The 23,104-nt window shown below is 42.0% G+C and overlaps 1 protein-coding gene across 3 annotated transcripts in view; it reads left to right on the top strand.

Annotated features, from left to right (window-relative positions):
• LOC139543964 (myosin-IIIb-like) overlaps window positions 1-23,104 on the top strand; it is a 53,516-nt gene that overhangs the window by 25,582 nt on the left and 4,830 nt on the right. For all 3 annotated transcript variants that reach the window (XM_071350569.1, XM_071350571.1, XM_071350570.1), the window contains 17 exons: window positions 146-248; window positions 535-660; window positions 5,792-5,900; window positions 6,440-6,556; window positions 6,686-6,786; window positions 12,329-12,415; window positions 13,178-13,243; window positions 13,352-13,465; window positions 13,908-14,019; window positions 15,998-16,041; window positions 16,245-16,310; window positions 16,482-16,601; window positions 18,774-18,859; window positions 18,992-19,039; window positions 19,172-19,219; window positions 21,029-21,120; window positions 21,587-21,769. In XM_071350569.1, the coding sequence (XP_071206670.1) occupies window positions 146-248; window positions 535-660; window positions 5,792-5,900; window positions 6,440-6,556; window positions 6,686-6,786; window positions 12,329-12,415; window positions 13,178-13,243; window positions 13,352-13,465; window positions 13,908-14,019; window positions 15,998-16,041; window positions 16,245-16,310; window positions 16,482-16,601; window positions 18,774-18,859; window positions 18,992-19,039; window positions 19,172-19,219; window positions 21,029-21,120; window positions 21,587-21,769 (1,622 nt within the window). The remainder of the gene's footprint in view (window positions 1-145; window positions 249-534; window positions 661-5,791; window positions 5,901-6,439; window positions 6,557-6,685; window positions 6,787-12,328; window positions 12,416-13,177; window positions 13,244-13,351; window positions 13,466-13,907; window positions 14,020-15,997; window positions 16,042-16,244; window positions 16,311-16,481; window positions 16,602-18,773; window positions 18,860-18,991; window positions 19,040-19,171; window positions 19,220-21,028; window positions 21,121-21,586; window positions 21,770-23,104) is intronic.

The raw sequence follows: 23,104 nt of genomic DNA, 5'->3' as shown, positions 1-23,104 counted from the left end.
GTAGAAGCCTCAAAGTGTTTGTCTATCAGATATGCATAATGTATTTGCCCTCATTCCTTCATATGAAGCCTATGTGTGTGTGTAGTTATCTGTGCTTACCCATCAGATCTGTATAAATGTGTTTCTGTGGCTATGTGTCTGTCAGGTATCTGAATGGGCGGTACGGCTCAGAGGACATAGTAAGGAAATGGGGGGAGAAGTACAGTGAGGTGTGTAACGCCATGGACATGGTGGGATTTGAGGAACAGGTAAGACCTCTCATTGGAAAACTGTCTTTCTCATCCTCTTACAGTATATCAGTCATAAAAGCAAACTCATATTGTCCGTATTGCCATGGGCTGGGATTTCACATTTTCTCCATGAGTAGAACATCTGAATGTACTTTAATGTTCGACTAATTGGTTGATTGATTGATAAACGAATGGGTTGATGAATAAGCTGATTAACCAAAAGATAATTGACCAATTGATTTGATGATTGATTGATTGACTGACAGATGGACTGATATATATACTGTATATGTTGTGTCATCAGGAGAAGGTAGACATGATGACTATTCTAGCAGGGATCCTTTCTCTGGGAAACATCATGTTTGAACCCACAGAGACCGACGCTCTCAGGGTCACCGACAAGTCCATGGGCTGGCTCAAAGCCACAGCCGTGAGTCTACTCTACAGCCTCCTCTCCTTTTCTTTCATCCCGTCTTATTTTACTTAACAAAATGGTTTAGATCAGGGCTTTCCAACTTTCCTGGAGAGCTACCCTCCTGTAGGTTTTCGCTCCAGTTGCTATAACCTGATTCAGCTTACCAACCAGCTAATTGCTAGATAACCTACAGACGGTAGCTCTCCACGAACAGGGTTGGAGAGCCATGGTTTAGATACTGTCTCAATTATTACCAACTTGAGTATGATCTCTTTTTTATGTTTATGGAAAATTCACCTTTGTCCTTTGTATCAATTTATTCACCTTTGTCCTTGTTTGTTAATGGTTCTCTTTATCTACAGTAATTACAGAAGCAACGTCTGTTAACATTTACAATTTCCTTATTAACCTGTGGGTGTTTTCCAGATAGGCAATTAACATTTAGCTTGTTTTCCTCCATAATTGTTTCATCCCTGACATTGACATAACAAAAGAGAGACTTCAAGAACAGTTCCAACAGTAGAAGTGTCCATCTGTTGGACTAATAATAATAGATTTTAATAAGTTACAGTTCATAGAAGGAAATCCGTCAATTGAAATAAATAAATTAGACCCTAATCTATGGATTTCACATGACTGGGCAGGGGTGCAGCCATGGGTGGGCCACTTGGGAGCCAGGCCCAGCCAATCAGAATGAGTTTTGCCCCACAAAAGGGCTTTACTACAGACAGAAATACTTCGAAGCACCCCCTCAGACGAAGCCGTATGTGGAGGTCCTGGGCTGGCGTGGTGTGGTTGTGAGGCCGTTTGGACGTACTGCCAAATTCTCAAAAACGACATTGGAGGCAGCTTATGGTAGAGAAATGAACATTCAATTCTCTGGCAACAGCTCTGGTGGACATTCCTGCAGTCAGCATGCCAATTGCGTGCTCCCTCAACTTGAGGCATCTGTGTTGTGATAAAACTGCACATTTTAGAGTGGCCTTTTATTGTCCCTAGCACAAGGTGCACCTGTGATCATGTTGTTTAATCAACTTATTGATATGACACACCTGTCAGGTGGATGGATTGTCTTGGCATAGGAGAAATGCTCACTAATGGATGTCAACAAATTTGTGGTCAATTTGAGAAAAATATTTTTGTGCATTTGGAACATTTCTGGGATCTTTTATTTAAGCTCATGAAACATGGGACCAACACTTTACATGTTGTGTTTATATATTTATTTTATATAGTGCCTTTCATTACAATGAGCATCTCAAAGTCCCTTACAAAATAAACAAATATAGCGTTCTGGTAGTTATTGCACGATGGTCTTCCACAACTTCAGATGAAAGGTTGAGGCAGTTCAGAAGGGCAGTAGGCCTAGCTTGAGTGGCGGGAGCTGCGATGGTAGCGGGATGGAGGGAGATCGGTCCGGTCCGGAGCTCTTCATCGGGCACCTTGTCTCCTGTTCCTCCTACGTAGGTAGGCTGGTTCATTAACTAACGAAATTGTAGCAACCAGCTGGGTGAAGCTTCGGCAATTGTTAAAGCGGCAGAAGACTAGGCGAACCTCTCATCCCCTCACACTGCAGGCCACAGCCTTCTAGAAACCGGGGCAGATGGCACAAAAAGCCGGTGCTGTGTTGTTGCGTCATTTAAAATGATTGCGTAGCCAGTCAGCTAGCTAGCCAATCCAAACAAACAAACTGATTTGCCACTAGTCCAGCAACTCCATTAGTCAAGACCACCAGTCAGATATTTTAACTTGGCAACAGTCAGGAAGTTGTATATTTACATACGTATGTACAGGAGCTCTCAGCTTAGGCTGTTTCACTGATCCATTATAGTGGTTTAAACAGCAGAAGAGAGGGGTCCAAGGACTACGGTTGGGGGAAAAACTGTAGTGTTGTCAGTCCTGAGCATTCATAGTAAAATAAACAAGGGGATTGTTGAGCCAATTGCTACAGTCCTCTCCTCACACAATGACCATGGACTGTTCTAACATGGGCAGCTGCTTGCTCCTGGAGACACAGTGTAGACACTTTTTTTTTTAGCGAAAAGGGTGTGTGTGTCTTGGTGTGCTGTTCAACTAGTTTGCGTGTGTATGTGCATGATATTTAAACGTTCTACTGTGTCCGTTAGTTTGTGTATGCATAGATCCACATGCATAGATTCACAGATCCACAGGTGATAGTGGCATGTGTGTGTGTGCATACATACGTGTGCCTTCTATTTAAACAGGTGAATGATTGCCCCCTCCACAGTAACTCCCCCATAAGCAGGCCTCCCAGGCAGGCAGGCTGGCGGTGGTGGGCTGAGCCGACATCTGGCCAGCTCAGATAAGACACAGTGCTTGTTAAAGGTCACGAGGTGCTATATTTGGAGTTGAATGGAGAGGTATTGCTCACAATGCTAGGTGTACTTCCAACTGACGTAGGATCAGCTGCCCTTTGCCCAGTTTCAATATGAGCAAAACAACTTCACAAATCCTGGTTGTTGAGGTGATTCTAGCTCTAACAGCAGGGGTGATTTATTTCACCTTTATTTAACCAGGTAGGCCAGTTGAGACAGGTTCTCATTTACAACTGCGACCTGGCCAAGATAAAGCAAAGCAGTGCAACAAAAACAACACAGAGTGGCACATAAACAAACGTACAGTCAATAACACAATATTTTTTAATATTTTTATTTTCTATGTGCAGTGTGTGCAAATGTAGGGAGGTAGGCAATAAATAGGCCATAGAGGCGAAATAATTACAATTTAGCATTAATACTAGAGTGATAGATGTGCAGATGAATGATGTGCAAGTAGAGACACTGGTGTGCAAGTAGAGACACTGGTGTGCAAAGAGCAAGAGGGTAAGTAATAATATGGGGATGAGTTAGTTGGGTGTGATATTTACAGATTGGCTGTGTACAGGTACAGTGATCGGTAAGCTGCTCTGACAGCTGATGCTTAAATTTTGAGAGGGAGATCTAAGACTCCAGCTTCAGTGATTTTTGCAATTTGTTCCAGTCATTGGCAGCAGAGAATTGGGGCGGCAGGTAGCCTAGTGGTTAGAGCTTTGGACTAGTAACCGAAAGGTTGCAAGATCGAATCCCCGAGCTGACAAGGTAAAGAAAAGAAAAAAATGAATCTGTTGTTCTGCCCCTGAACAAGGCAGTTAACCCTAGGCCGTCATTGAAAATAAGAATTTGTTCTTAACTGACTGGCCTAGTTAAATACATTTAAAAAACAATTTTTTAAGTGTTGGCTTTGGGGATGACCAGTGCAATATACCTGCTGTAGCGCGTGCTAGGCTTTACCTAGCAAAGACTTATAGATGAACTGGACGAGAGCATACAGGTTGCAGTGGTGGGTAGTATTATGGGGCTTTGGTGACAAAACGGATGGCACTGTGATAGACTACATCCAGTTTGCTGAGTAGAGTGCTGGGGGCTATTTTGTAAATGACATCACCGAAGTCAAGGATCGGTAGGATGGTCCGTTTTAATAGGGTATGTTTGGCAGCATGAGTGAAGGAGGCTTTGTTGCGAAATAAGAAGCTGATTCTAGATTTAATTTTGGATTGGAGATGCTTAATGTGAGTCTGGAAGGAGAGTTTACAGTCTAACCAGACACCTAGGTATTTGTAGTTGTCCGCATATTCTAGGTCAGAACCGTCCAGAGTAGTGATGTTAGTTGGGCGGGAGGGTGCGGGCAGCGATCGGTTGAAGAGCATGCATTAAGTTTTACTAGCATTTAAGAGCAGTTGGTGGCACGGAAGGAGAGTTGTATGGTATTTAAGCTCGTCTGGAGGTTTGTTAGCACAGGGTCCAAAGAAGGGCCAGAAGTATATAGAATGATGCCGTCTGCGTAGAGGTGGATCAGAGTCACCAGCAGCAAGAGCGACATCATTGATATATATACAGAGAAAAGAGTCGGCCCGAGCATTGAACCCTGTGGCACCCCCATAGCGACTGCCAGAGGTCCGGACAACAGGCCCTCCAATTTGACACACTGAACTCTGTCTGAGAAGTAGTTGGGGAACCAGGCGAGGCAGTCATTTGAGAGGCCAAGGCTATTGAGTCTGCCGATAAGAATGTGGTGATTGACAGAGTCGAAAGCCTTGGCCAGGTCGATGAAGACTGCTGCACAGTACTGTCTTTTATCGATGGTGGTTATGATATCTTATGAGACCTTGAGCGTGGCTGAGGTGCACCCGTGACCAGCTTGGAAACCAGATTGCATAGTGGAGAAGATACGGTGGGATTCGAAATGGTCGGTGATCTGTTTAATAACTTGGCTTTCGAAGATTTTAGAAAGGCAGGGCAGGATGGATATAGGTCTATAACAGTTTGGGTCTAGAGTGTCTCCCCTTTTGAAGAGGGGGATGACCGCGGCAGCTTTCCTATCTTTGGGGATCTCAGACGATACGAAGAGAGATTGAACAGGCTAGCAATAGGGGTTGCAACAATTTCGGCTGATAATTTTAGAGGTTCCAGATTGTCTAGCCCAGCTGATTTGTAGGGATCCAGATTTTAGCAGCTAGCAGCAGGGGTGATTAGAGCATGCTAGCAGCAGGTGTCCGATCACTGTAATTGTTTCTCCTTTCGTGATGCTAATGCTAAACTGTTGCTAATATAGACAAACCCAAAATGTTGGGTTGCTGACTCTGGTCCACTGACTACTACTGGGTATACAGATATGAGCCGAATGTATATTTTGATTGAACCATACATTTTGAGGGCTAATTAGTAATAAAGTAGTACCGCATTGTGAAATCTACAGCACTTGGTCTGTTTCCCCTTTTTGACATTGATTAATTGAAAGTATTGCTGTCTGAGGATGGCCTTTGTTTGATACCTGGCAGGAATTTTGCATGCCTAGCATTGCCATGACCTTAGCTTTGCATGTTCAGTAGGGCCACGTCTGGGTTAGAGGGGCCTTGGGGCTAGCATGGAGGTTGCTTTTGGTTGAAATGTGAGTCACTCACTATACCAGTGTATCACTTTATATCAGTGGTCTAAACGTTTAAGTGTTAATTTATGAACCTAGCAGTGATTTTATTTTTGGGGTGTTTTTTTGTTGTTGTGTAAAATAGAACTTGTCTGCTTTGTGCACTTTCTATTTTGGTCTATGTTTTTGTGTGATTAATATTTGTGTGTGTTTGCCTTCTCAGGGTCAGTTTGGGGTGCAGGAGGAGGAGTTGCTGAGGAGTCTGACCTGTACTCTGTCTGTGACGAGAGGAGAGGCCATCCGCAGGCTGCACAACCAGCAGCAGGCTGAGGGTAAGGAGAAAAACACTCAAGCACTGGTCCGGGATCAACTTTCCCTACCACCATCACCTTAGCCATTACGAAGGAGGGCCTGGGTTACTATTAACCACCATGGATACTAACTGTTCCATGGTGGTTAATAGTGGGTCCGGTTTCCTCTTTCACTGGGTCTTTCCATGAAACTGGAGAACACAATGTTTATGTAGCTACATACCTGACAATGCTAGAACACAAGTATGAACATAACAGGATACGGTTTTGTACAATAAATGTGCCGTGTCTTTAGCGCTTATTACTAGTGCCAACCAGGCATGTCCTTGAGGTACTTGGACAGCTTTGAGTTTTCACCCTAATGGTTAAGGCTGGGATTTAGGGAGGGTAAGCTGACCACAACTTCCTCCTAGAGTGTTTAAATAAGGCCCATGTTTGGCTGACCAACTAGTGCAAATAGAGACAGCTTTTAGCATCAATGGGAGTGGAAAAAAAGCTCAATATGGAAATGCTATTAATGTTTTCAAGAGCGCTTGACTCCATTAATATGTTGTCTGCAGATGCCAGGGACTCCATCGCCAAAGTGGCTTATGGGAGAGTATTCGGCTGGATCGTCAGTAAAGTTAACGAACTGCTGGCTCCCAACGTTGACTTTGACGTTGAGCTCAGTGAAATAGGTGAGTTTCAAGGGAAACTTAAGGCTTCAAATGTAATAAAATTCCTAAACTCTTCATATGTTTTCTTCATCGCAAGCAGAGATGGTCGATGTCAGATTGACTGTTCTATTTTCTTGTTCTATAATACAGGTATCCTCGACATCTTTGGGTTTGAGAATTTTGCTGTTAACCGTTTTGAGCAGCTCTGCATCAACCTGGCCAATGAACAGCTGCAGTACTTCTTTAACCATGTAAGTGTAAATATCATTGCCACAAGGAAGTAGCCCTGTATCTAGGGTGTTTCTCTATTTAAGTCCCATAAAATGACAGCCTGTAGGGTTTATTAACTTGAGAACCAAACATTTAACAGAAACATGTGGCCAGCTTGTCTCTTTATTTAGTATTAGTAGAGGAACAGGAAAATTGTGAACATAGTCTACAATAGGTTCTGCTTTTTGAAATGGCTATAAATGCATATTCAGTGAAAGGCTTCAGAAAAATGAATTAGGCCCGAAAATATTCAAACCCCTTGACTTTTTCCACATTTTGTTGTGTTATAGCCTGAATTTAAAATGTAGATTTTGTGTCACTGATCTACACACAATACCCCATAATGTCAGTGGAATTATATTTGTGATTTAATGGCTGTGATGGGAGACAACTGAGGATGGATCAAAAACATTGTGTTTACTTCACAATACTAACCTAAAAGAAGTGAGCCTGTAAAGAATACAAATATTCCAAAACATACATTCTGTTTGCAATAAGGCACTGAAGTAAAACTACAAAAAAAGTGGCCAAGAAATGTACTTTATGTTCTGCATACAAAGCCTTATGTTTGGGGAAAACACAACACATATGGAGTACCAGTCTCCCATATTTTCAAGCATAGTGGTGGCTGCATCATGTTAAGGGTATCATTAAGGACTGGGAAGTTTTTCAGGATTAAAAAAGAAACGGAATGGAGCTAAACACAGACAAAATCCTAGAGGAAAAGCTGGTTGTCTGCTTTCCACCAGACACTGGGAGATTAATTCACCTTTCAGCAGGACAATAACCGAAGGCCAAATGTACACTAGGTTTGCTTACCAAAATGACAGTGAATGTTCCTGAGTGACCACTTGAACATCTATGGCAAGACCTGAAAATGGTTGTCTAGCAATGATCAACAACCAATTTGACAAAGCTTGAAGAATTTTGAAAATAATAATTGGCAAGTGTTGCACAATTCAGGTGTGGAAAGCTCTTAGAGACTTACCCAGAAAGATTCACAGCTGTAATTGCTGCCAAAGCTGCTTCTACAAAGTATTGACTCAGGGGTGTGAATAATTACAGTGGGGAGAACAAGTATTTGATACACTGCCGATTTTGCAGGTTTTCCTACTTACAAAGCATGTAGAGGTCTGTCATTTTTATCATAGGTACACTTCAATTGTGAGAGACGGAATCTAAAACAAAAATCCAGAAAATCACATTGTATGATTTTTAAATAATTAATTTGCATTTTATTGCATGACATAAGTATTTGATCACCTACCAACCAGTAAGAATTCCGGCTCTCACAGACCTGTTAGTTTTTCTTTAAGAAGCCCTCCTGTTCTCCACTCATTACCTGTATTAACTGCACCTGTTTGAACTCGTTACCTGTATAAAAGACACCTGTCCACACACTCAATCAAACAGATTCCAACCTCTCCACAATGGCCAAGACCAGAGAGCTGTGTAAGGACATCAGGGATAAAATTGTAGACCTGCACAAGGCTGGGATGGGCTACAGGACAATAGGCAAGCAGCTTGGTGAGAAGGAAACAACTGTTGGCGCAATTATTAGAAAATGGAAGAAGTTCAAGATGACGGTCAATCACCCTCGGTCTGGGGCTCCATGCAAGATTTCACCTCGTGGGGCATCAATGATCATGAGGAAGGTGAGGGATCAGCCCAGAACTACACGGCAGGACCTGGTCAATGACCTGAAGAGAGCTGGGACCACAGTCTCAAAGAAAACCATTAGTAACACACTACGCCGTCATGGATTAAAATCCTGCAGCGCACGCAAGGTCCCCCTGCTTAAGCCAGTGCATGTCCAGGCCCGTCTGAAGTTTGCCAATGACCATCTGGATGATCCAGAGGAGGAATGGGAGAAGGTCATGTGGTCTGATGAGACAAAAATAGAGCTTTTTGGTCTAACTCCACTCGCCGTGTTTGGAGGAAGAAGAAGTATGAGTACAACCCCAAGAACACCATCCCAACCGTGAAGCATGGAGGTGGAAACATCATTCTTTGGGGATGCTTTTCTGCAAAGGGGACAGGACGACTGCACCGTATTGAGGGGAGGATGGATGGGGCCATGTATCGCGAGATCTTGGCCAACAACCTCCTTCCCTCAGTAAGAGCATTGAAGATGGGTCGTGGCTGGGTCTTCCAGCATGACAACGACACGAAGCACACAGCCATGGCAACTAAGGAGTGGCTCCGTAAGAAGCATCTCACGGTCCTGGAGTGGCCTAGCCAGTCTCCAGACCTGAACCCAATAGAAAATCTTTGGAGGGAGCTGAAAGTCCGTATTGCCCAGCGACAGCCCCGAAACCTGAAGGATCTGGAGAAGATCTGTAGGGAGGAGTGGGCCAAAATCCCTGCTGCAGTGTGTGCAAACCTAGTCAAGAACTACAGGAAACGTATGATCTCTGTAATTGCAAACAAAGGTTTCTGTACCAAATATTAAGTTCTGCTTTTCTGATGTATCAAATACTTATGTCATGCAATAAAATGCAAATTAATTACTTAAAAATCATACAATGTGATTTTCTGGATTTTTGTTTTAGATTCCGTCTCTCATAGTTGAAGTGTACCTATGATAAAAATTACAGACCTCTACATGCTTTGTAAGTAGGAAAACCTGCAAAATCGGCAGTGTATCAAATACTTGTTCTCCCCACTGTATGTAAATGTCCTATTTCTGTATTTAATTTAATACATTTGCAAACATTGAGTTTTGTGTGTAGATAGGTGAGAAAAAAACATATTTGATCAATTTTCAGTTCAGGCTGTAACGCAACAAATCTTGGAATAAGTCAAGGGGTATGCACACTTTCTGAAGACACTGTACATATGCATGTGATTCTGGAGTTAAAGAGTTAAAGCTTATTTTTACTAGTCATGCTGCTGTAGTTTGGAGCACCATGCTCTACTAGTTAATATTACACAATTTAACTGTTGAGCCTTTTTTCAGAACCATGTGAGCACTGAGTATATTGGTTCAAAAGTATTGTCCACAAGTCCCACAAACAGTATTTGATACAAATGCCACAAGAAGAAAAAAATCCAACAAATGCCCACAAACCTTTTTTGAGTAGATTTCCTGATATACTTGACTTGCACATTGATCAACATGACACCAGATCAGGAAGCGACGGTTTTACTTTCTCCCTTAGGACTGAAACGTGAGGCCTCATCACCACCAGCCATGAAATCTCCCTTAACCCCTGTTCTTTTTGGTATACAAAATATTTATATGATAGGGGATCTGTGTTTAATCTCTTGTTCTGCTTTCTCAAATGGCAGCACATATTCCACTCTTTTGAATGCTTCGCTGGGGTGGAGGTAGAAATCTGCTTATGATTATTTATCATTGTCGGATCACTACACTGCATTATACGCTGAGTGTACAAAACATTAAGAACAATTTCCTAATATTGAGTTGCACCGCCCCTTTGCCCTCAGAACAGCCTCAATTCGTCCGGGCATCGACTCTACAAGGTATCAAGCGATCCACAGGGATGCTAGCCCATGTTGACTCCAATGCTTCCCACAGATGTGTCAAGTTGGCTGGATGTCCTTTGGGTGGTGGACCGTTCTTGATACACACAGGAAACTGTTGTGCGCGAGAAACCCAGCAGCATACCCTGTTCAAAGGCACTTAAATATTTTGTCTTGCCCATTCACCCTCTGAATGGCACACATACACAATCCATGTCTCAAGGCTTAAAAAATCATTATTTAACCTGCCTCCTCCCCTTCAACTACACTAATTTGAAGTGGATTTAAAAAGTTACATCAACAAGGGATCATAGCTTTCAGCTGGATTCATCTGGTCAGTCTATGTCATTGAAAGAGCAGGTGTTCTTAATGTTTTGTGCTGTCATTCTATTGGAGTGGACTACATTATTTACACTGAACAAAAAATATAAACTGCACATGGATCAATTTCAATTTTTTTACTGAGTTAGAGTTCATATAAGGAAATCAGTCAAATTAAACAAATCTATGGATTTCACATGACTGGGAAAAGAGAGATGCATCTGTTGGTCACAGATACCTTAAAAAAAGGTAGGGGCATGAATCACAAAAACAGTCAGTATCTGGTGTGACCACCATTTTTCTCATGCAGCGCAACACATCTCCTTCGCATAGAGTTGATCAGGCTGTTGATTGTGTCCTGTGGAATGTTGTACACTACTCTTCAATGGCGGTGTGAAGTTGATGGATATTGGCGGAAACTGGAACACGCTGTCGTACGTGTCGATCCAGAGCATCCCAAACATGCTCAATTGGTGACATGTCTGGTGAGTATGCGGGCCATGGAAGACCTGGGACATTTTCAGCTTCCAGAAATTGTGACCAGATCCTTGCGACATGTGGACATGGGGAGGATGAATGGCACCACAATGGGCCTCAGGTTCTCGTCACAGTATCTCTGTGCATTCAAATTGCCATCGATAAAATGCAATTGTGTTCATTGTCCGTAGCTTATGCCTGCCCATATCATAACCCCACCACCACCATGGGGCGCTCTGTTCACAATGTTGACATCAGCAAGCTGCTGGCCCACATGACGCCCACATCTGCCATCTGCCCGGTACAGTTGAAACCAGGATTCATCCATGAAGAGCACACTTCTCCAGCGTGCCAGTGGCCATCGAAGGTAAGCATTTGCTCTCTGAAGTTGGTTACGACACTGAACTGCAGTCAGGTCAAGACCCTGGTGAGATCAATGAGCACGCAGATGAGCTTCACTGAGATGGTTTCTGACAGTTTGTGCAGAAATTCTTTGGTTGTGCAAACCCTCAGTTTAATCAGCTGTCCGGGTGGCTGGTCTCAGATGATCCCGCAGGTGAAGAAGCTGGATGTGGAGGTCCTGGACTAGCGTGGTTACATGTGGTTGTGAGACCGGTTGGACATACTGCCAAATTATCTAAAACAACGTTTGAGGTGGCTTATGGTAGAGAAATTAACATAAAATGATTTGGCAACAGCTCCGGTGGACATTCCTGCAGTCAGCATGCCAATTGCACGCTCCCTCAAAACTTGACAAATCTGTGGCATTGTGTTGTATAACAAACTGCACATTTTAGAGTGGCCTTTTATTGTCGAGGGCATAAGGTGCACCTGAGTAATGACCATGCTGTTTAATCAGCGTCTTGATATGCCACACATGTCAGGTGAGAAATGCTCACTAACAGGGGTATAAACAAATAGAGCAATAGCTTTTTGTGCGTACAGAACATTTCTGGGTGTTTTTATTTCAGCTCATGAAACATGGGACCAACACTTTACATGTTGCAATTATATTTTGGTTCAGTGTAATTAAATGCATAAGGCTTCTTATGGCAATTTTGTGACTGAAGGCCACACACAATTGAATGTGCCATCTTCTAATGAAATGATTAGGCAAAGCCGATTTGATCCTATGAAGATGTTCTCCTGTGACCAAAGCACTTCTGAAAGAAAGTGTGAATACCTGTTGTAATTTTATTTTTCGTTCATACGTCTTCGTATGTATTTGTTGTCCTGCAGCACATCTTTCTGATGGAACAGAATGAATACAAGGAGGAGGGCATCGAGTGGGAATCCATTTCCTTCAAAGACAACAAGCCTATCCTGGTAAATACATTTCCTCTCGTTTCTCATCACTTAGTACTCTTTTTCTCTCTCAACCTTTTTTCTGTCCCCCTTTTACACACTCCGTTTCCCTCCCACCTCTCTCAGTAATAACACAGACTGGTTGTTTAAACACAGTGTGAGTCTGCCAGACAGAACAGAACAAAGTGACCGAGACCCCAGGAAGGGGTAATGCTGACGGGGCAGTGTTCAGTCACATACCAGGAGCTTAATGGGCACTTCTGCTTTTAGCCTGTGGCATCATCATCTGTCTATATGGAAGCCACTGGTTTAATTTGGCTGAGAATAGTGTCCCTGTCCAATGCTGAAGGTATGAGTACAGCCAGTCTGTAAGCTATGGGATAAGATGGACACATTCGTTGTTGTGGGAAGGATTCTAACTCGAGTTAGGATTGGGCCTAGGGTGAGTAATGCACAACCTGGATCCACGGGTCCTGTTCTGTGTACCCACTCTGTCTTAATGCCTACAGAGCACTATACAACTTGTAGAGCATTTTACAGTGCAGGGGCCATAGTCAATAAAGATCGGGGAACAAGGTTTTCAGGATAGGACTAAAATATATTATCCTTGTACTGTGAGAAGGCATGTTTTAAAGTCATGTAGTTGTGTACCATGTTTCATCCAGTTAACAGTTGGCAAGATTAACTCAAATATGAATTTTCACAGTAAAGGAATGTATTTGTTTAGGTGTTTTTCCTTGTCTCATATACAACAAATTAATTTGATGTGCTTCTCTCCCGCAGGACCTGTTCCTCACTAAACCCATTGGAATCCTTTCTCTCCTGGATGAGCAGAGTGCCTTTCCCCAGGTACCTAACTGGTCTCCATACAGTTTTTTGGGAAATTACCCTTCCCCACATCTTTGTCTTAATGTATATGTATTCATTCTAATTTCTTTTCAATATTTGTGCCCTCAGGCATCAGACAGAGACTTTGTGGACAAGTTGAACAGTAAATTTAAAAGCAGCGCCCACTATGAGGTGGTCCGTAGTCATAGCCCCCTCTTTACTGTGGTTCACTATGCTGGGAAGGTGAGGTTACATTCATACATTACGTTATTATAATAATAGTTCATCTAACTGTCCAGTGTTTCCAGTTTTCTATTAAATTTGATCTGTAATTAATTATGTTAAAAAGCAGCTTTTCTGCAAATGTAATGATGTGGGCGCACATCGGTCTTTAAAAATATTCATGCAAATATTCAAGTAGACCGCTGATTGGCCAGCTCATCCTTCTCAGGATTTGTGCTCTGGGCACAAATACGAGTATAGGATGAGTCAACAACATTATTTGTGTATGAGTTAACATTTTAATATTAACTCTTAAAAGTGAGATTTTCACTGGACAGTTACTTGTATAATGCACTAGGAGTTATGTGTGTTTATAACTGCATCTATACTATACTATACTGCATTATAACTCATTATGAGTGTGGTTATGAAGCATAGCTAATTCTCTCCTTTCTGTGTCCAGGTCCAGTATAATGGACTAGGCTTCCTAGAGAAGAACAGAGACACCATCCCAGCCAGCATCAGAAGCCTCTTCATTAACAGTGTCACGCCCCTACTCAGTCTCCTCTTTGCAGGTACATGAGGGAATATGAATGTTTCTGTATTCAACAGCTCTGCACTTTGCCAGAAATGACCCATGTTTTTATTACTTCACAATTGCTGATTTATGTACAGTACCAGTCAAAGGTTTGGGCACACTTACTCATTCAAGGGTTTTTATTTATTTGAACTTTTTTCTACCTCGTTGAATAATAGTGAAGACATCACAACTATGAAATAACACACATGGAATCATGTAGTAACCAAAAAAGTGTTAAACAAATCAAAATATATTTGAGATTCTTCAAAGTAGCCACCATTTGTCTTGATAACAGCTTTGCACACTCTTGGCATTCTCTCAACCAGCTTCATGAGGTAGTCACCTGGAATGCATTTCAACAAACAGGTGTGCCTTGTTAAAAGTTCATTTGTGGAATTTCTTTCCTTAATGCTTTTGAGCCATTCAGTTGTATTGTGACAAGGTAGGGGTGGTATACAGAAGATAACCCTATTTGGTAAAAGACCAAGTCCATAGTATAGCAATAACAGCTCAAATAATCAAAGAGAAATTAGTCCATCATTACTTTAAGACATGAAGGTCAGTCAATCCAGAAAATGTTAAGTACTTTGAAAGTTTCTTCAAGTGCAGTCGCAAAAACCATCAAGCGCTATGATGATACTGGCTCTCATGAGGACCGCCACAGGAAAGGAAGACCCAGAGTTACCTCTGCTGCAGAGGATAAGTTCATTAGAGTTACCAGCCTCAGAAATTGGATCCCAAATAAATGCTTCAGAGTTCAAGTAATAGACATATCTCAACATCAACTTTTCAGAGGGGACTGCATGAATCAGGCCTTCATGGTCAAATTGCTGCAAAGAAACCACTACTAAAGGACACCAGTAAGAAGAAGAGACTTGCTTGGGCCAAGAAACATGAGCAATGGACATTAGACCAGTGAAAATCTGTCCTTTGGTCTGATGAGTCCAAATTTGAGATTTTTGGTTCCAAACGCTGTGTCTTTGTGAGATGCAGAGTAGGTGAACGGATGATCTCTACATGTGTGGTTCCCACCGTGAAGCATGGAGGAGGAAGTGTGATGGTGTGGGGGTGCTTTGCTGGTGACACTGTCTGTGATTTATCTAGAATTCAAGGCACACTTAACCAGCATGGCTACCACAGCATTCTGCAGCGATATCCCATCTGGTTTGCGCTTAGTGGGACTATAATTTTCTTTTTCAACCGGACAATGACCCAAAACACACCTCCAGGCTGTGTAAGGGCTATTTGACCAACAAGGAGAGTGATGGAGTGCTGCATCAGATGACCTGGCCTCCACAATCACCCGATGTCAACTCAATTTGAGATGGTTTGAGATGAGTTGGACTGCAGAGTAAAGGAAAATCAGCCAATAAGTGCTCAGCATATGTGGGAACTCCTTCAAGTCTCTTGGAAAAGCATTCCTCATAAAGCTGGTTGAGAGAATGCCAAATGTGTGCAAAGCTGTCAAGGCAAAGGGTGATTACTTTGAAGAATCTCAAATATTAAATATATTTTGATTTGTTTAACACTTTTTTTTTGGTTACGACACGATTCCATATGTGTTTTTTTTCATAGTTTTTATGTCTTCACTATTATTCTACAATGTAGAAAATAGTCAAAATAAATAAAAACCCTTGAATGAGTAGGTGTCTTTTGACTGGTACTCTACGTCTGTGTACACCGTGAATGTTGAACTGTAGCTATTAAATCAGTTCTGTAAAGATGTGTAACATGGATCAGAGCTGACACACAATGACGTGGGCTTGTTTCCAATGTGGATTTGTGGACAAATACACCCCCTGACCTCTTCTTAGAAAATTATGTAGGATTTAAAAAAATAATAAATGGGTACTCTTATCTCAACACAGCATTCACAGACTCAGTTTGAGAATTGTTCTAGTTTAAAACATTGATCACTGTCTGGCATCTCGCATCAAATATTCACTTATGATTCATATTTGATGTCTTTTCAGCCACAATCTCCAGAACAGGCACCTTGATGCCACGCAAAGCCAAGGTAGGCACTGTAGATCATAAAATATTCAGAAGTCTAGTTTGAAAAAAATTCACCGAACGTAACAGAATATGATATACAGTAGATTCTGTAGAATGAATTACTTTTGGTTCCAAACAGCCAGGGTCATATTTGGACCTTTCTTACAGTGCAAAAGTCACAGCCAGAATGTGGGTTTAAATTATTAAACATATTTTTTCTTTTAGCTCATGCAAAAGGCAGATGACAACTTTAACTCAACTAGGAAACAGTCGGTGGGGGCACAGTTTAAGGTAAGGCGGACTTTGTTACACATCTGGATTTATACATTTCTTATTTCTGAGTGTTAGATTTCAAAATGATGTATGAACAATACTGAAAACCCCTGTAAATATGCCTACCTATAGACTGAACTGCTGTAAAATAAATATGCACAGATAATGGTTAGTGTGTCATACCTTCAGCACTCTCTGGCTGTGCTGATGGAGAAGATGTTTGTTGCCAGTCCTCACTTTGTCCGCTGCATCAAACCTAACGGCAGCAAGCTTCCTGATCAGGTGGACAACAAAATAGTCATGGACCAGGTGAGAACCAATATTTAATATGTTATTTTAGATGTACTGTAGGCATGTCTATCTTACATTGGCGATGACGGTAGCAGCCTTCATCGGTAGCAGTATTTCCTTTAGCTAGATTATTTCCTATGCTGGATGCACAAGCCTGAAATAACACCAGTCGTTTTGTGCATTTACAGTTTGACCCCTTTTTCAGAATAATCAATGCTTTCAAAAGCTAAGGAAATGGTACATTACAAAAGCTACACTACTGTTAAGAAGTTTGGGGTCACTTAGAAATGTCCTTGTTTTTGAAAGAAAAGCACATTTTCTGTCCATGAAAATAAAATTGATCAGAAATACAGTGTTGACATTGTTAATGTTGTAAATGACTATTGTAGCTGGAAACGGCAGATTTTTTTGTTGAATATCTACATTGTAGAGTTGCAAAGAAAAATACATATCTCAGATTGGCCAATAAAATATTAAGATGGGCAAAAGAACAGACACTGGACAGAGGAACTCTGTCTAGAAGGCCAGCATCCAGGAGCCGCCTCTTCACTGTTGATGTTGAGACTGGAGTTTTGCAGGGACTATTTAATGAAGCTGCCAGTTGAGGACTTGTGAGGCGTCTGTTTCTCAAACTAGACACACTAATGTACTTGTCCTTTTGCTCAGTTGTGCACCGGGGCCTCCCACTCCTCTTTCTATTCTGGTTAGAGCCAGTTTGCCCTGTTCTGTGAAGGGATTAGTACACAGCGTTGTACGAGATCTTCAGTTTCTTGGCAATTTCTCGCATTGAATAGCCTTCATTTCTCAGAACAAAAACAGACTGACGAGTTTCAGAAGAAAGTTCTTTGTTTCTGGCCATTTTGAGCCTGTAATCGAACCTACAATGCTGATGCTCCAGATACTCAACTAGTCTAAAGAAGGACAGTTTTATTGCGTCTTTAATCAGGAATTTTTTTTCAGCTGTGCTAACATAATTGCAAAAGGGTTTTCTAATGATCAATTATCCTTTTAAAATGATAAACTTGGATTAGCTAACACAACGTGCCATTGGAACACAGGAGTGATGGTTGCTGATAATGGGCCTCTGTACGCCTATGTAGATATTCCATTACAAATCAGCCATTTCCAGCTACAGTAGTCATTTACAACATTAACAATGTCTACACTGTATTTCTGATCAATTTGATGTTATTTTAATGGACAAAAAATTGCTTTTCTTTCAAAAACAAGGACATTTCTCAGTGACCCCAAACTTTTGAACGGTAGTGTATGTGAACAGTGCACAGTTTTCAATGCGAAAAGTTGTATTAACACAGTATCGGTCTATATTGTGGTTTGGGCCAACTTCAGAGAGGGTTGTGTTCAGTAGACATGAAATGGAAGAAAATGAAATGGAAGAAAATGGACTGAAACTATCTGAACTTGACCAATAAGAAACACTTTGCAAAGCGTTTTGCTTCAGTGTGCCCTAATGAACAAGACCCAGTCCCCAGTATGGTAATCAGTGGTTGGCTAAGCAGCAGCTTCTAGGCACTAGGTTAGTGTGTCAGTGTCTGACTGACTGACGGGTGGCGTGTTAACAGGAAGTGGATTTGGCCCCAGGGGAGGGTTAGTATAGCCCTGATGAAACAATGAAGCTGGTCAATACCCTGCCGTCATTGAACACTGCTGTCTAATCTGACAGCAGGGGTCTTCCCTCCCTCTCTCATCTATAATCAATGCTTTTTAAATGTTTGTCTAGGCCTGAACTGATATAACAGTACAATGCAGTGTTGGCGGTTGGGTAGACAATGGTTTAACAGAAACAATGGTTAATAACTGTGAAATTGTGGTGGGTAGTCTGTGTTAAAGCTGATTTAACTTCTTATTCATTACATATGTATGTGGTTAAAATGGCATGATGTTTACAATGTTCATCATTGAGCTCTCTGCTGTAGCTCTATTGCCCTCCATAAGCAAGACTAGGTTAAGACTATGTTAAATAGTTTTTAAAAATACAATCCCTCCCCCTTATCACCATCATAACTGTGCTTTGTTACATCGCCACCTGCTGTTCAGCTTTGACATTGCATTTAGTTGTTAAAGTAAGTTCAGTAGGTCTCTGATATGGGCATCAATTACACCTGATTCTGCTTGGGGTATGTGGAACATATATTATATGACAACAAAGGATAATTCAAATGTTTCCAGCTAAGATACAACGGCCTGCTGGAAACCATCAGGATACGAAGAGATGGCTTCTCCTGGCGACCGTCGTTCAAAGAATTTGCTCAGAGGTGTGTGTGCATTAATTGTAACATGGCTACTGCAATCTTGGCCAACACAAAAAATTGGATGCATGATATTGCTGTGCACTGCAGTTTTATTTTCAGCACACCATGCTAAAATCTTCTGTCTCCCCTCTTCAGGTACAACATTCTGCTGATAAAGCCAGATTTACCACTAACCAAGGAAAGGTATGTATAAAGACACTTGCACTCATTCCTGCAATTTAAAAAAGATTACATACACCAACATCATGTTAGGTGATTTCGTAGACATTTGTCCGTCTTATTAAATTTAACCTGTGTGGTTGGTGTCTTTTTCAGCTGCATGTCCATCCTCAACACTACTGAGATACATGGCTGGAAGTGTGGGTAAGGCTTCATTAGTTGCTCTTGTTGTGTTCAATGAATTGGTTTAGAAAATGATTTGCCACAATCAGTCTGAGAAGACTAACTTACTTACTGCTGAATCTTCCTGTAACTAAGCTTTCATAACTTCATCCAAGCATGTCATTCAGGCTGTATTTCAATCAGATGATTCATGTTTTTATGCTGGAAGGAACAAGTCAGTGAATAGTTGATCTAGATTTCAGTTTCAATATATTTGGATCGCTGCCTCCATTGAGACATGGGAACACTCATCACTAATAATTCTCCCAGGTTCCAACTCGCCTAGTGCAAAATTCAGTCTTATAAAACTGTCAACTGAAAATCGGTCCGTCAAAAACAGCTCATTCTTCAGTTAACAGCTATGTTGTCTTTGGCTTGTGAGGACAGCTCAGGGTTTATATTGAGTAAAGATCTTTATCTCAATTGCAGTCTTTCACCCTCTCGGTCCCCGCTCTTACTTTCTCCTGCTGTGTGGCTCTTTAGAAATGTCCAAAAATTACACTACATGACCAAAGGTATGTAGACACCTGCTCATTGAACATCTCATTCCAAAATCATGGGCATTGATATGGAGTTGGTCACCCCTTTACTGCTATAACAGCCTCCACTCTTCTGGGAAGGCTTTCCACTAGATGTTGGAACATTGCTGCAGGTACTTGCTTCCATTCAGCCACAAGAGCATTAGTGAGGTCAGGCACTGATTTTGGGCGAATAGGCCTGGCTCGCGGTTGGTGTTCAAATTCATCCCATGGGGTTGAGGTCAGGGCTGTGTGCAGGCCAGTCAAGTTCTTCCACTCTGATCTCGACAAACCTTTTCTGTATGGACCTCGCTTTGTGCACGGTAGCATTGTCATACTGTAACATGAAAGGGCCTTCCCTAAACTGTTGCCTCAAAGTTGGAAGCACAGAATCGTCTACAATGTGTATGCTGTAGCGTTAACATTTCCCTTCACTGGAACTAAGGGGTCTAGCCCAAACCATGAAAAAACAGACCCAGACCATTATTCCTCCTCCACCAAACTTTATAGTTGGCACTATGCATTGGTGCAGGTACCGTTCTCCTGGCATCCGCCAAACTGATTCGTCCGTCGGACTGCCAGATGGTGAAGAGTGATTCATCACAACAGAGAACTAATTTCCACTGCACCAGAGTCCATTGGCAGCAAGCTTTACACCACTCCAGCCAACGTTTGGCATTGTGCATGGTGATTAGGCTTGTGTTCGGCTGCTTGGCCATGGAAACCCATTTCATGAAGCTCCGTACAAACAGTTATTGTGCTGACGTTGCTTCCAGAGGCAGTTTGGAACTCGGTAGTGAGTGTTGCAACCGAGGACAGATGACAGATGAGCTGTTGTTGCTCCTAGACGTTTCCACTTCACAATAACAGCACTTACAGTTGAACGGGGCGGCTCTAGCAGGGCAAACATTTGACAAACTGACAATCCTGTGACGGTGCCACGTTAAAATTCACTGAGCTCTTCAGTAAGGCTATTCTACAGCCAATGTTTGTTTTGTCTATGGAGATTGCATGGCTTTGTGCTCGATTTTATACACCTGTCAGCAACAGGTGTGGCAGAAATATCCGAATCCACTAATTTAAAGGGGTGTCCAAATACTTTTGTATATATAGTGTATGAATATGGCTTAATGACAGTACTGAAGTTGATTGGAAATCTTTCTTTCTCTAATTTTCTCTCTGTTTTAACAGTGCTTTATGCAACAATTCCCTGTGCAAATAGCGCTCAATATCTATAAACATTGTTTAAACTGTCTCTCTCTTTTTGTGGCAGCTCGTCTCGTATGTTCTTTAAGTATTGGCACCAGGAGGAGTTGGCCAGGCTGTTAGAGAGACTTGGCAAGGCAGCACTTGTCATCCAGAAAGGTAAGGGTCACAAACTGTAGTCTCTGGAACATAATATCTCAAATGTCTGTCAAAGTAATTTAATTAGCATCTGTGAGATGTTGCTGCTTTTGAACTCAGGCCTGAGGGTAAAAACCCTGACAGGTCTGTAGACTAGGTTATAATCATTGAAGTAAACAATGAAATAAATCATGATGGGACATGATTAAACAAACATTACCATCAGGAAGATGCATGCAGTTTTAAGGGCTACCTTCAGTCTTTGCGTTGCGACCCCTCACCCCACTGCAAGATAGATGATGATTTCTCTGGCATACTGTCTGGCATCTTGATTCCATGGCCTGTGCTTACTGTAGCATCATTTTGCATCGTAATGTGGTCCTTTATCACAAATACCATTCATTAGTAATGTTTCTCTCCTTCCTACGTCTCTCCTTTCTATGTCTCGTCACTGCATCTCTCTCTCTTCACATTCTCACTGTTGCAGACTACCGTTCACTGCGCTGCAGGAGGAAGTACCTGTCCCTGCTGGTGGAAGTGCACAGACAGAGGCAGGCCCAGAGAGAGAGGGTAGAGAGAGAAGCCAGGGAGGAGGAGGAGGAGGAGAAGAGGAGGGAGCAGGAGCTGGAGGAGGAGATGAGGCGACTGGACATGGAGCAGGAGAACAAGAGTAAGGAAGCAGAATATTCCTCTCTCCCTCTTACTCACCTACAGTGCATTCGGAAAGTATTCAGACCTCTTCCCTTTTTCTACTTTTTGTTACGTTAACAGCCTTATTCTAAAATGTATTTAAAAACAAATGTTTTTATAAAAAAAATTGAAAACAGAAATACCTTATTTACATAAGTATTCAGACCCTTTGCTATGAGACTCGAAATTGAGCTCAGATGCATCCTGTTTCCATTGATCATCCTTGAGATATTTTTACAATTTGATTGGAGTCCACCTGTGGTAAATTCAATTGATTGGACATGATTTGGAAAGGCACACACCTGTCTATATAAGGTCCCACAGTTGACAGTGCATGTCCGAGCAAAAACCAAGCCATGAGGTCGACGGAAATACCCGTATAGCCCCGAGACAGGATTGTGTCAAGGCACAGATCTGGGGAAAGGTACCAAAAAATGTCTGTAGCATTGAAGGTCTCCAAGTACACCATGGCCTCCATCATTCTTAAATGGAAGAAATGTGGATCCACCAAGACTCTTTCTAGAACTGTCCTCCCAGCCAAACTGACAATCGGAGAAAAGGGCCTTGGTCAGGGAGGTGACCAAGAACTCGATGGTCACTCTGACAGAGCTCCAGAGTTCCTCTGTGGAGATGGGTGAACCTTTCAGAAGGACAACCATCTCTGCAGCACTCCACCAATCAGGCCTTTATGGTAGTGGTCAGACAGAAGCCACTCCTCAGTAAAAGGCACATGATAGCCTGCTTGGCGTTTGCCAAAAGATTGATGAAGAGAAAGAAATTACCATTTCATTCATTTTAGAATAAGGCTGAAACATGGAAAAAGTCAAGGGGTCTGAATACTTTCTGAATGCACTGTATCTCCCTTACTGACATTCACCTACTTGTTCTGTTTCTCCCTAACGCTGTTCTATTTTTGTTCTTTACCTCCACCCTTCTCCAAACTCTCTCTACTTCTCTGTGCACGTTGACAAACACATTTCAGTCTGACTCAAATCAATAATTCAGCATTCAAGAATGTGTAATGATCCTTGTCACTCATTGTATGAATACACTGAGTGTACAGAACATTAAGAACATTGTCCTAATATTAAGTTACACCCCCCTTTGCCCTCAACAGCCTCAATTAATCAGGGGTGTCGAAAGTGTTCGACAGGGATGCTGGCCCATGTTGACTCCAATGCTTCCCACGGTTGTGTCAAGTCCTGTGGGTGGTGGACCATTCTTGATACACATGGGAAACTGTTGTGCGTGAAAACACAGCAACATTGCAGTTCTTGACACAAACCAGCCTGCCTGGCACCTACCATACCCCGTT

The sequence above is a fragment of the Salvelinus alpinus genome, chromosome 18 (assembly GCF_045679555.1).
Source record: "Salvelinus alpinus chromosome 18, SLU_Salpinus.1, whole genome shotgun sequence".
NCBI classification, from domain to species: Eukaryota; Metazoa; Chordata; class Actinopteri; order Salmoniformes; family Salmonidae; genus Salvelinus; species Salvelinus alpinus.
Note: the sequence above shows the minus strand (reverse complement) of the source record. Positions and strands in the feature narration are given on the sequence as shown.